This window comes from Neolamprologus brichardi, chromosome 12 (assembly GCF_056152115.1).
Source record: "Neolamprologus brichardi isolate AB-2024 chromosome 12, ASM5615211v1, whole genome shotgun sequence".
In the NCBI taxonomy this organism is placed as follows: domain Eukaryota; kingdom Metazoa; phylum Chordata; class Actinopteri; order Cichliformes; family Cichlidae; genus Neolamprologus; species Neolamprologus brichardi.
The window spans coordinates 36,995,130-37,008,233 of NC_142115.1; the positions used below are offsets into that span (position 1 = coordinate 36,995,130).

Sequence of the window (13,104 nt, forward strand, 5' to 3'; positions counted from 1 at the left end):
AGGCTGCCATGGTCTCAGAGCAGCTGTTATTGTTGTCATCCAGGCTAAAGAAGGGTGGCACACAGGTGGTGGAGCCCAGGCCCTGAGTCAGGTAGGTGGCTGCTGGGTAGTAGGAGTGCATGCGGTACTGTGACGACACGTTGTGGCTGGGCAGGCGGCCATCGCCATGAGGCATCTGCTTTATGCAGGTAAAACACAAAAACAGGCACTTTTAGATTAAAAACATACAAACACTGCATGCTGCGAATAAACAGCAAAGGTCCAGAAAGTGGAGGCCTGGAGGTCCTCTTTAATCCACCAAAGATCTGAATTAAGGTCAGTCTTCATATTTAGGAGCTGACCCATGGTTGAAGGTGTGGTATGAGGATTAAATAGTTCTTGATAAATGTTCGTGTTGGGGTCCCTGCTGGGCAGAAACAAAACCATCAAGATGACAACAGAAACAACACGAGACTAGAAAAAAAATATTTTAATTATCGGATATTAAATATGATATTAAATAGGGCTGTGCGATATGACCAAAATCTCATATCCCGATATAAGAATTCTATCGTCCGATAACGATATAAATCACAAAAATGTAACATTTTCTGTAAATTCTGTGAATCTCGGGCAGCTCGACTTGCGTGAAGTGTTTCCAGCTGCGCGTCATGTAGCTGGAGTCGAGTGTTTTAACCGAAGCATGAAACGATACATTTTTAGACATAAGTTGTAACGGCCGCCGTTTTCTTTGTGAGTATTTATTACACGGCGTGCTGCGGGGAAAAGCCTGTTCTAACGTTTGAGTCTAAGGTTTGTTTTTTAGCACCTGGCGGCTCTTTTTTACTTCTCATCTGTAAATAATAGACTATGTGCACGTTAGCATATGCTACTTCCGGTGCGGAAACGCCTGTGTGGAGCTTTGTTTCCGGTGTCCTATTCGCGCCTTGTTTACGGTCCAAAACAAGTTAAGCAAATGAATGAATCAAGCGGCGATTTACATTTCTATAGATGTCTTATGTTCTAAAAATAACCAGCGATAGGTGAAATCAAGTAGCCAATTTTATTTTTTGATGGTGCAAAACATTTCGTAGACATCCAGTACTGCACTTCAGAGTCACACTGCTAGCGATTATGCAGCGATTCTGTACTGTACAGGAGAGACGTCACGGAGGAGATCGTCTGACCCCTAACCCTAACCCTGCGCTTTCACGTGATTCAGTTTAATTTGAAAAGTCTCAACAGGATCTTGAGCTTTATTGTGAAAGGTTTATGTGGTACATAAACAAGCAGACACCCGATGGTGTTACCATCGTTGTTGCTAACCACAACGCATAAAAACAGGCGCTTGTCTGTCTGTAGTGTGGTTATATTAAATATAAGAGAAAGAGAGAACTTTAAGAAATTAATAATAACTACAGTGACCATCAAAATGATGAAAAAATATTGCCGTAAACAGTTTATTTTGTGACACCACAAAACAAAAGATAGCGTAAAATGATATGTCATCTGATATATATCGTTATATCGAACAGCGCTAATATTAATTTTTTTTTTTTTTCCTCCAGACAAACAAAACCTAAACAGATCTGTAACATGTGTTGTGTGCAGTTATTTTTCTACTTGTTTACTCTTGGATCAGCTGGTTGTTGGTTCCAAACATGTTTGTTGCTATTGGGGAAGTTGCAGAGCGCCCTCTGGTGGACAAACTATACAACATCACTCATAACAGAGTTGAAGGGTGTTTCTCCTGTCGCTTCCTTTTAAGTGTTTGTTATAAATGCAATAATGATAGATTAGCAAACAGCTAAAATTAACATCAGTCTACATTTGGTTTTGCTCACGACAAAAATGTCCTGATCTTAAATGCTCACACTGAAATCTTAGCTGCACACACGGGGATTTCTTTCTGAGGTGTTTAAATAGTTTCCGTCTGAGCTGATATCTTGGTAGTTACATGATGAATTAAAAAAACTGAGCTTAAAGACATGCTGATAAAAAACTGGAGATTTTCATGGGAACTGTTCAAAAGAACAAAGAACTGTTCGTTCCTGTGACTTTTGCTCTGTCAGTCAAACACCAGCCGTTGGTTCAAAAGAGGCTATACGCCTTACTGGGGTCACGTGATCTTAAGATCTGCACTTTAAATAAAGGTTTTATATAAAATACAGTTTATTTCCTGCAGTTCTGTGAGGTTAAAGTGGTTTACACTGGCTTTATGACTTTCATCAGAACATCAGAGCCCGCTAACACCACCACTGGATATATTTATAATACAATATAAACGCCGCTGTTGTGTGAGTCCACTCTCAGATTCTGACCGTAAAATCCTTCATCTCATACATCAGATTTTCACAGGCAACACTTTAACAACTCAGAGTGACAGAAAGAAATACAGCCGTAAAATAATATATGACAGAAAATTAGCAGTGTGCGATTTCACAGGCCTGCGGCTTGTTCTCAAAATGGGCAGCAACACCCAGAGCCGGCTTTCCTCAGTCCTCTGAAAACTTTAAAACGAGCTGTCTACTCAGCAGCACGGCCGCCTCGCTGAGGGTTTTCAATTTCATTTTTATGGAATTTGATTTCTGTCAGGCTGTAATACGTCACCCGTATTGTCCACACCATCGCTTCTGCGACAGCTTTATAAACTGTTATTTAAGCTACACTCGGCTCCTGTATTAGGCCGTGAAAAATACAATAGAGATTGGAACTGGAGTCTTGAAAGTGCACCGCGCTGATGGTTAAGAGGGACGCGCGGAGCACCAAACAAAACTGTCAAAGTTGCTGCCGAGGCTGAGTTTTTCCATATGTTTACACGCAGAGGCAGCGAGCACATCCCCGGGTTTAAACTATCAGCACGATGCTACAGTGTGCAGCTAACTGTTCGTCCACATCATCTGACTTGTCATCAGGTCATGTGATAGTTGGTGCCACTTTGTAAAAAGCAGGACTTTAAATTAGCTCAGTGTTGGTGTTCTCACACAAAGAGACAAACGGTGTTCAAACATGTTTTCCCCACAGATGATTAATAAACCTTCGACAGCAGATGGATCCACCAGCCACCAATCAGGCTTTCACAAAGCTGTGGGGAGTTATGGAGCGATAAATGGGAAGTTGAAGCTGGAAGCAACACCAACGAAGAAGTCAGGAGAAATGATCACAAACAGGTTCAAAATGTGTCGGTTAAAATAATGAAAGCAACAAAACACCCAGATGACCAGCGGCCTGGGACGTCCTTCAGACACGCGACCATCATCAGGTTATTCCCACCGACCACGTGGTTATGATACGTTTTCATGAAGCAGACTTTAGTACAGTTCTCAAAAACATTTAGAAGTAATCTGAATACCACTGCTTTATCAGATTATTTCCAGTTTGCTGTGTTTTTCTGTGAACAGTGTAGCTTTTCATTTCAAATGTTTATGATTATGTGCCATAAATAAACTGTGTGTGTCCTCATCAGTTAACACGCTCACCTAAAGCATCAAACTTTGGAAACAGAAACAAAAACACGTCCTTCAGTGATAAGAAGCTTAAGTCAAGCTTAACTTTAATTCCAGGCTGATCAGCTGATGGCAGTAACAGCTGATACCCTTCTACTATCTTACTGATGAATCTAATAAAGTGTCCTATTAACCTGCAGTAGCGTCTCTACGGCTGCCTTCAGTCTGGTTTGCAGCGCTATCATTCTCACTGGTGCTCGCTCTGGTCTGTGCAGAGGTCGCGCTGCTGTTTCTTAATCTTTTCCACGTGCACGCATGAAACTTTTTTTTTTTTGCAGTAATTTAACACATTATTGTACTAAATTCAGTAACGCCATTACAGGTACAAATGTGCTGCTGTTTGCATTGCAAATCTTTAATGATCTGCATGAAGGACGAGCAGGAAACATCAAAGGCGCCTTTTTTTCTGCACACTTGTGCCTGAATCAGCCGACTCCAGTTCAAGTGGAGGGAAGGAAGCTGGATGGTGTGGTGGTAGGACTACACACCTTCGGAACGGGAGACACAAGTTTGATTCCCACCCGGCATCCAGTAACGTCCTGGCTAGACCCCCCATGCAAAAATACAAAACAAAACCCCCGCAGCTATGTCTGCAGCCCGTCTGCAGCCTGTCTGCAGCTTGGACACAAGAATTTCACTGCATGTTGTACTCTGTATAATTGTGTATGTGACAAATAAAGGTTGTTTGTTTGTTAAAGGAGACATGGGCATGAATATGGAACGATTCACAGTGTGGTCTGCAGGCCTGCAGCAGCCCTCAGTAACAGTCTGCAGGCCAGCAGCAGCCCTCAGTAACAGTCTGCAGGCCTGTAAGCGAATGAAGAAACTGCTGCTCAGTTTTTACTGCAAAGACTGCAAAGCGCAGTTTAACATCAAAGCAGCATTTCTTTAAAATATTACGAGCTCTGTGGCCACTGCTACAAACTGGACGTGCACATGTGTCTCAATATCAGCCTGTGGGGTCAGGCGTGCAGCATCGGCTGCTTCAGCAGTGGACAGATCACGTGTGCAGCTTTTGCCTTATTTGCATCTGGAGAACACCTGGATGTCCACCAACCAAGGCACATGTCAGACAGCACTGATATTAATATTGAAATAAACGGCGAGTGAAGAGAAAGCCACCATTATCACCACGACATCAGTAACAACTTGTGTCAAACGTGTAAGACGGCCATACGCCGCGGTTTGCTCACAGACCTGCAGTGCCTCCTCTGAACGACCCAGATAAGTTGCTGAGTGCTTAAGGAGGGGCTTCCTTACCTCCCTGAGAGGGCCTGTCTTCTTATCTGGCACCATCTCCTGTCTGGAAGCTCTACACTACCCTTATATTATCACCATCCACCTGCATGACAGCCAAGCATCACTGAGTGCACAGCAGAGAAGGAGGAGGCAGATTCCACTGATAAAGACCACATTGTTTCCTCTGGTGTTACAGTGGGAAGAGCTCAGGACCTGCGCATCACTTTATTATGACGCATTCGCTTAATGATTTTAACTGAAATGCATATTTCACCTCAGTCATGAGTGAGGCGTTAAGAAGTGCCAATAAAGCATAAAAACAGAACAGACGAAAACAAACTGGAAAAAGCAGATGCTGAATTATAACAAATAACAAAGTTCGACTTGAAACTTGTTGTTCGTAACTTTCATGGATAGTAAAGTGTGGCCGGCGGTTTCTGGCTTGGTGGCCTCGGGATCACCTCTGTGCTTTCTGCCGATCTTCTGGCTTTAGCAGGAAGTGACCTCTCGCTTAAACTGGAGGGTTTGCAGCCAAGCGTGAAGCAGCTGGGAAGAAAAGTCAGAGGCCAGAAAATGGTGTGTTTGGGAGGAGTTCAAGTATCTCAAGTGGGTGGAGAGAGGAGGAGTCAGCGGGGATCTGAACGCTGTACCAATCTTTACGGTGAAGAGAGCTGAGCGTGAAATCAAAGCTGTCGATTTACTGCTCAGTCTACGTTCCCGCCCTCGCCTACGATTGTGGATGCAAGCAGTGGCACCAAACAAACATTTGTGGTTTCTTTTGTACTACTTGATCACTACAGTGACCCTCCAGTGAGACGACAGTGCCAGCAGGGGCCCACAGCTCATTTAAGTTTGTTCCATCCAGCAGTAGTTGTAGTTCGGTCACCTGAGAGGGACTCAGAGTAAAGCTGCTACTCTTCTATAAGGAAACCAGATGAGGTGGTTTGGGCATCGTAGGAATCATAGTCCTACCAGTAGGCGACCACAGGAAGAGCACACTGGTCAGATTATGTTTCTCAGCCAGCTTGGTGACACCTCAGCGCTAGAGCATATTCTGCTGCCTCTCAGATCAGCAGCAGAATATGGATGCATGGCTGAAAACCAGTGTTTAAATCAAAAAATGTATATGAGCCACCAAGATTATTCTGACCGTGAGCCCACGACTACAACAATAAGGTGAACTGTACAGATTTTTCTCCTGTTACACACTTTGTCAGGAGTTTCCTGCCTCACAGTGAAGAAAATTTATTTCTTAGTTCTGGAAATTTCATAGTAGATCCATCCACAATTAATGATGACTCGCCTTTGCCATCACCTCTGTGAGCATCAACAGATTTATAGATGTGCAGAGTGTAATTTATGCACTCACAATGAGATGTTGTATTTATAAAGGGACACCTTGAGAAAAACCCCAACGAATGAGAAGTTAAAGACTGTTGGGCTTGCATTAACTCAGGCGTGCTCTCTGCATCGTGCAGAAACAGCACAGCGATAACTGCTTTGCATCAAATATGGAGACAAAATCTAAAGTGAGCAACTCAAGGACTCGCTTCAGTTTGGGATACTAAAATCTGAATGCAGCTCACTAACCTGGAGGTTTAGGACGGGTAAAGGAGACACAACAGTTTCCTTCTTTCTTTTTTTTAACCAAATGTTAAAATCAGGCAATGAACTATTTCATCCCACCGTTCTACTTACAGACTGTTATTTATTGACTGTTTGCTGCTCTAAAACTCATCTTCATTAAATCAGCTCCTTGTGCAAATACAAAAAAATCTGCCTGATATTGAATAACCACAGCACGTAGCCCTCTCAACCTGACAACTTCACTGAAAATATCATAAATCACAAAAGCGGATGGCCAAATTATGCTAAAGAGCGCTAACTGATTAGCATTAATGTGCTGGCTTTCTCCCTCGGGCGCTGAGGCATAGCGGTGTGTTCCTCTGCCGACAGACAATACCATTAACCTTTGCAATTCAGGCTCTGCTGTGCGCGGGCAGGATCGCGGAGGCAGTGACCCCAAAAGTAGACGTTGCTACTGGGGCAACTGAGAGAGGAGGAGGGGGCGGAGAGAGGGGGTACAAATGTTCTTCATAAAAACACAAACGCAGGAGAGTTATAGATCTAATCTGCTCCATGCATAAGCTTAGTGTGTGTGTGTGTGTGTGTGTGTGTGTGTGTGCGCTGACTTTTTTTTTTGAATTGTGACCTGGGTATAACCACGTATATGGTGATATGAGCACAGGACACGCTGATGCATCACTGACGGAGCTCGGTTACATTTCCTTAACACAGACGTCACATTCGAGTTACTCATCAGTCTCATACATGAACACTGCCCCTCATTTAGTCCTTTAAACTGTCCTGACAGACATCGTTCGTCAGGCGGCTTCTGTTAGAAATCAGTTGGGGCTGTTTTGAAATGTAATGTGATTACAATAAGCAAACATACAGAAACATCAGAGTTTTTATTTCTATTTTGTTCTGAAATCTGTTCACTTTTCTTCACTTTCCACAGCAGGTTTGCTTGTTTTGGTTTACTCGTTAAGAGTTTTGGGTTCAGCTTTGTTAGTTTCAGTGTTGGGTTCAATGTTTTTAGTCGTGGAGTAAATTTCCACTAATCAACCGAACAACTACTACTGTTACAACTACTTTTCTCAGTTTATATACACTAACTTATTGTTGAAGTTACACGTCTACTTTTTAATGCATAGGTATGATACACAATCTGCACTTTTCTAATTATTCTAAATATTCTTAACTATTTAAACTACTTTCATATCCTGCTCTGTTTGCACACTACAGCCTGGGTTTGTCATTTATCTGTACTTTCATTTTAATAACAGCACAGTATTGTTTTGGTAACGATGGTCCATGATGGAAATATGTAACAATTTTGTCCTGTGTCCTCTTCTGCTTGTAAAGGTGTTTTTTTGTTGCCTTTAGAACCAAATTTCCCCCTGCGGGACAATTAAAGGATCATTCTATTCTATTCTATTCTATTCTATTCTATACATAAGTTCAGAGCAGTTATCTGAATACAAACACTTTGTGAATGCAGTTAATTTGCAGCCATCAAAAGTCTAGAGTTGATTTGTATTTTTCACAGCTGGTTTTTGTGTTTAGACACCTTTAATTCACTAAAATATCCTTGAAGATGATTTAACACTGGATTGATTTTCATCGCTTTTCTTTTGACCGAGCAGTAAACATCCAGGATAATCAGCCCCAAATTCATTTCAGTGATTTAAACAGAGGTCTGTACTTGAGCGCAGTAAGAGCAAGGCAGCGGACCTGCAGTCAGAACCTGGACGCATCTTTATCCTCTGGGTTTGCAGGACTATAACATACTATAAAGTGACCACTAAGGCAAGGACGTCAAACTCATTTTATATGGTAGGCCCACTCTGAGCTTCAGGGGGCGGGACCAGTGAAACTCTGCGTTCTGTCAGTGTAAAGAAGTCTAACTGCACGCTCAGAAACCCCAAAGTGAGAAAGTTCAGCTTTAGCTCATCTCAGATACATGACGGTATAATCAACACGACTCTTTGGGCTTAAACTGTAAGAAATTAATTCTTGTGAATTAAAAAAGAAACATTTTCATATTAAACACTGAAAAAACAAAACTTTTCTGTCATGTAAACGTTTAACCGAGTTACTGTGGTGTAGTATAAATGATCATGGGGTAGGGCTGTTCGATATAACGATATAAAAACATCTATCGTTTCATTTTACGCTATCGTTTGTTTCGTGGTGTTGCAAAATAAACTGTTTTCATGGTTTTGATGGTCACTGTAGTGTCTACATTAATTTATTAAACTTCTCTCTTTCTCTTATATTTAATATAACCACACTACAGACGGACAAGCGCCTGTTTTTATGCGTTGTCGTTAGCAACAGCAACAGTAAAACCATCGCGTGTCCACTTGTTTATTTTCCACATAAACCTTTCAGAATAAAGCTCAAGATCCTGTTGAGACTTTTCAAAATAAGCTGAATCACGTAAAATTTGCAGAGTATCTACAGATGAGAAGCAAAAAAAGAGCCGCCAGGTGCTAAAAAATAAACCTTAATAAACCCCGCAGCACGCCGTGTAATAAATACAAAGAAAACGGCGGCCGTTACAACTTATGTCTAAAAATGTATTGTTTCATGCATCGGTTAAAACACTCGACTCCAGCTACATGACACACAGCTGGAAACACTTCATACAAGACGAGATTCACAGAATTTACAGAAAATGTTAAATTTTTGTGATTTATATCGTTATCAGGCGATAGATGTCTGATATCGGGATATGAGGTTTTGGTCATATCGCACAGCCCTGTCATGGGGGAGGTCTTTATTAATACGAAGCGCTGTAAAACATCCATTGGGTCAGACTGGAGTCAGTGGTGGCCTGATTCTGGGCCCCGGGCCTTATGTCTGACACCTCTGCATTAAGGTGTCTTGATGCTCAGACTCAAACATCCAGGTAAGCAAATCCCAAAAGGTTGATTCTGTTCATCTGTTTCATCATCATCCAAGTGACTTCTCCAGTCTGAGCTGACTTAATCAGTGGTTCTTGATCAATATTCATGATGATTTGCATATTAATGATCAATGAATTGACCTCGTAGCCCAGCCCGTTCGTGAAGATGAACAGAATCAACCTTTTGGCCTCTGCATTGGGGAAAAACTACCTGAGTTTTGAGCACTGAAGATGCCTCTCCGATGACGGGTGAAACATCCTAATGATCAAAATATTGCAGCTGTTTTCAATTCAAGCACTTAAAACTGCCATGAGCTGGAGCACTGAAAAGCTGCAGACCTACTGACAGAGTGAAGACACCCCAGAGGATTAAATGCAAAGCAACTTCAGATTTAGGCTTTTCTGTTTATGTGGTCTAAAGTAAAGCAAATAACAGCAGTGTAGCCTGTAGGGGTGGGGAAAAATGGATACTGTGTAGCATGGTGATATTTTGTTTGCTAATAATGTATGGATACAGGGACAGCAGAAATCGATATTTTGTTACAAAAAAGGTTTTTGTGCTCTGACTTCAGAGCATGTTGATCCTTTTTCTGAGCAAGAATCCTGACATTCCTTCACTGTCCAAATGTGTTTAACTTTTTATGGCAGCAATAAACATGACAGTTTACTTATTTTAATTTAAGACATGTTTTATTTTAATTAAGTTTAAAACTTTTTTATTTAATGTAAAATTATATTTTGTTTTAATTTACTTTCAAATTCTTCAGTTGCTGAAGGGGCTGCATAGTTTTCATAAACTGCATAGTTCAGAATAGCTATAATTGTACCAGATGGTTGATTCAGTTAAGTTGGACTAGACTGTAATACAAACCGTTCAGTTTGTCAACAATCAAACTGAAATGAGAGAAAGACTGAGTGTGAGACTTTGATATTAGAGAAAATGAAGATTGATAAAGTTTACCTTTATGTACAGAATCTGAATATCGCAAAATATTTTTAAAAATTGCAATAATATCGTATCATGGGATGTATGGTGATTCCCACCTCCAGTAGCCTGCACACTGACTTAGTGAAACAGACCTGTGAGATCTCTTTACAGCCACAAATCCAACAAGAGGCTGGAATTTAGACATTAAAATATCAGTTTAACATAATTAAAACTGTGAGTATTTCTGGGCTGTGACTGTCTACATATATAACAAATCAGTGCCAATCTAACAAACACTCCTCGTTTAAAATGAGGATCATTTAACACCAGTTTAACACCAGTTTAACACCAGTGATTGTCTGAGAGAAACACGACACTCTCGTGATAAGTCGGCGTGAAAGCGAAGCCTTTCCCGACTGAAGCGCCGTAAAGCCGCTTACCTCCCGTTTCTGTGGCATGAATTTCTTACATGCTGCTTTACAGGCGTTGCTGCTACAGGAACAATCAACTATGTGCAGAATTGTTTCTAAACATGAAAAACATTCCAACACAAAAGCGGTTCTTTTATATTTGAAGCCACAGCAGTTAATCCCCTGTAGGTCAGGTTTGATGTAACTGGGTTAAAGTAATAAGATTATGAATGTAGCTTGACACACACGGACAGATTTGTCCTGCCGAGCTCACCCAGCTGTTTACAATTCCTGTCAAATCAACGCATCCAACAAGCAGGACCAACGCTCGCGCCTTCATTAGCTCCTGATCACACTGACTGTCGCTGCTGTGGCTCACCTGGTACTGCGGGTAGTTGTAAAGGTTTCCGTAGTAGGTGGGGTAGCGCGAAGGCTGGTAGAAATTGTAATAGGGGGTTTCCAGCAGGAGGTCAGACGGTCCCTCGGTATGAGCCCTGGCAGCGGCTGATGGGCTGGGGGACGATGCTGAGCGGGTCCCTGGACACAAAAACAAACAAAACATGATGAGACCGAGAGGATGAAGAGTGAAGTCTGTGGCTGGTTGTTTCAGCACTGTCAGGTAATTTAAACTATGATGTTCAGGATGTTTTCAAATGCTCGTGTTTGTGTTTCGTTGCAATTTTAACAAGGAAACAAGTCTCGTTAAGCCCGTCGCACATTTTACTGATGCTAAAATGTAACAATTAACTTCTCTCAGTGTTTAAGTTACACTTGTTCAGATCATTAAATGAGAGAAAGAGTTCGTTTTGAAACATGCTGCCCAACAGCTCCATCTTCAGGTGGCAGCTGTACTTGGTGTCAAACATAAAATTGTCATTTTTCAGGATGAAGATGACCATTAAGTCATCATTACTCACTCTCGGTTGTACGTTTCTTATCAGCAAGGACACATTCTTCTCAGGCAGACCCTGATCTTTGCACAGGGAAGACACTGTGCACCACTGGAGCCAAACATGATCACATTTACTGTCCCAACTCTGCCATCAGCAGCTCCACACAGTGCTCCACTCCTTTTTATACCTCAATCTTCATCTCTACCTCCCCTCAAAATAAAAGGAACACACATACAAACACACAAAGTCAAGATAAGAGCAGCCTTGACCCAAAATCACATTCAAGCGCTATCAGCGAAACACTCTTCTGTGTCAGCTTCCACACAACCTGGAAGAAAAACTCAAGGACATATTTTCAAGTTTCTAGTGTCCCTTGTTATCACAGAGTCTCTTGTTCTCGTCTAGAAACGTGTTCAGTCCACAGGATGTTGTTCAGCCTTGGAGTAGCGATAACATCAATTAAAAAAGCAACAACATTAATTCAGTGAGGGGTAACTAGTTTATCTAGACAGGCAGGTGGATGCTTCTCAAAGTGTTTCTAATAAGATTCATAACACAACAAAATCTGACGAGGTCCATGTAAGACGAGGTTACCTGTGACAGCAGAGGTGTGGCTGGTAGGTGTCGGGGACCGTCCCTCCACAGAGAACAGGCAGTCTGCTCCGACTTCATTCTTGACCATCATCTCAGAAGCGGACAGAGACACTGGACTACACATCCCAAGCTCTTCTTCTTGGGCCTGCTGCCTCCTCAGGGCAACCTGGAAGGGAGGAGAGGTTTGATAAGGAGCATGAAACAAACATTGCCCTTATCTGCTGACTTCCCAGAACACATTTAAACAGAGGCTCGTCTGAAAATTGTAATTACACCTGATTAGACAATAATAAGATTGTTTGTGTGCAGATAAACTGTTGATATCGCCATAAAACAAGAGGATTTTGAAAACACGCTCCTGGCTGCTGAGCGAGATGAAACCAGCAGCTCTTTGTTGTTTATAATTATTGAAAAACTGTTTAACAACCGACTGGAAAAATTTATAGATAAACATAAACGAGTCACTGAGAGTCAGTACGGATTCAGATCAAGCAGATCCACATCATTGGCACTATTAGATTCAATAGAATCTCAAATTCCACAGACAAAAAGCAACATGTGGCTGGGTTATTCATAGATCAGGATATATTAATAAGAAAACTGGAACGTTTTGGTGTCAGAGGGGTCGCTTTAGATTGGGTCCGGAGTTATTTAAGTGAGAGGAAGCAGTTTGTGAAATTAAATGGTGGTTGTTCCTTATGTATGGACATTGCTCGTGGGGTACCCCAAGGGTCAGTTTTGGGTCCAAAATTCAACATCATTAACGACATCTGTAAAGTGTCCAAAGCATTAAAAATGAGTCTTTGCTGACGATACAAACATCTTCTGCTCTGGTGATGATCTGCAGAATTTATTGGAGGATATGAAATAAGTAAAGTGAAGTTCTGGCTCGATAAAAACAAATTATCATTAAATTTAAATAAATCTAAACTTATGTTATTTGGAAATAGTCGTTTAAATACAAATGCAAAGATTCAAATAAATGGTGTTGATATTGAAAGAGTCAGTGAAAATAAATTTCTGGGGGAAATAACAGATGAAAAACTTAACTGAGAGCTCACGTAAGATATATTCATGCCAA

General features: G+C 41.5%; 1 protein-coding gene across 2 annotated transcripts in view; it reads right to left on the reverse strand.

The window, feature by feature from the left end:
- Positions 1 to 13,104, reverse strand: part of dmrt1 (doublesex and mab-3 related transcription factor 1) — a 36,048-nt gene that overhangs the window by 20,890 nt on the left and 2,054 nt on the right. The window contains exons 2-4 of one of the 2 annotated variants that reach the window (XM_006797731.2): positions 12,024 to 12,189; positions 10,916 to 11,073; positions 1 to 175 (exon numbers count right to left, since the gene is read on the reverse strand). In XM_006797731.2, coding sequence (XP_006797794.2) covers positions 1 to 175; positions 10,916 to 11,073; positions 12,024 to 12,189 — 499 coding nt within the window. Of the gene's footprint in view, positions 179 to 10,915; positions 11,074 to 12,023; positions 12,190 to 13,104 lie in introns of both variants that reach the window. The other variant, XM_006797730.3, reaches the window with a different exon arrangement.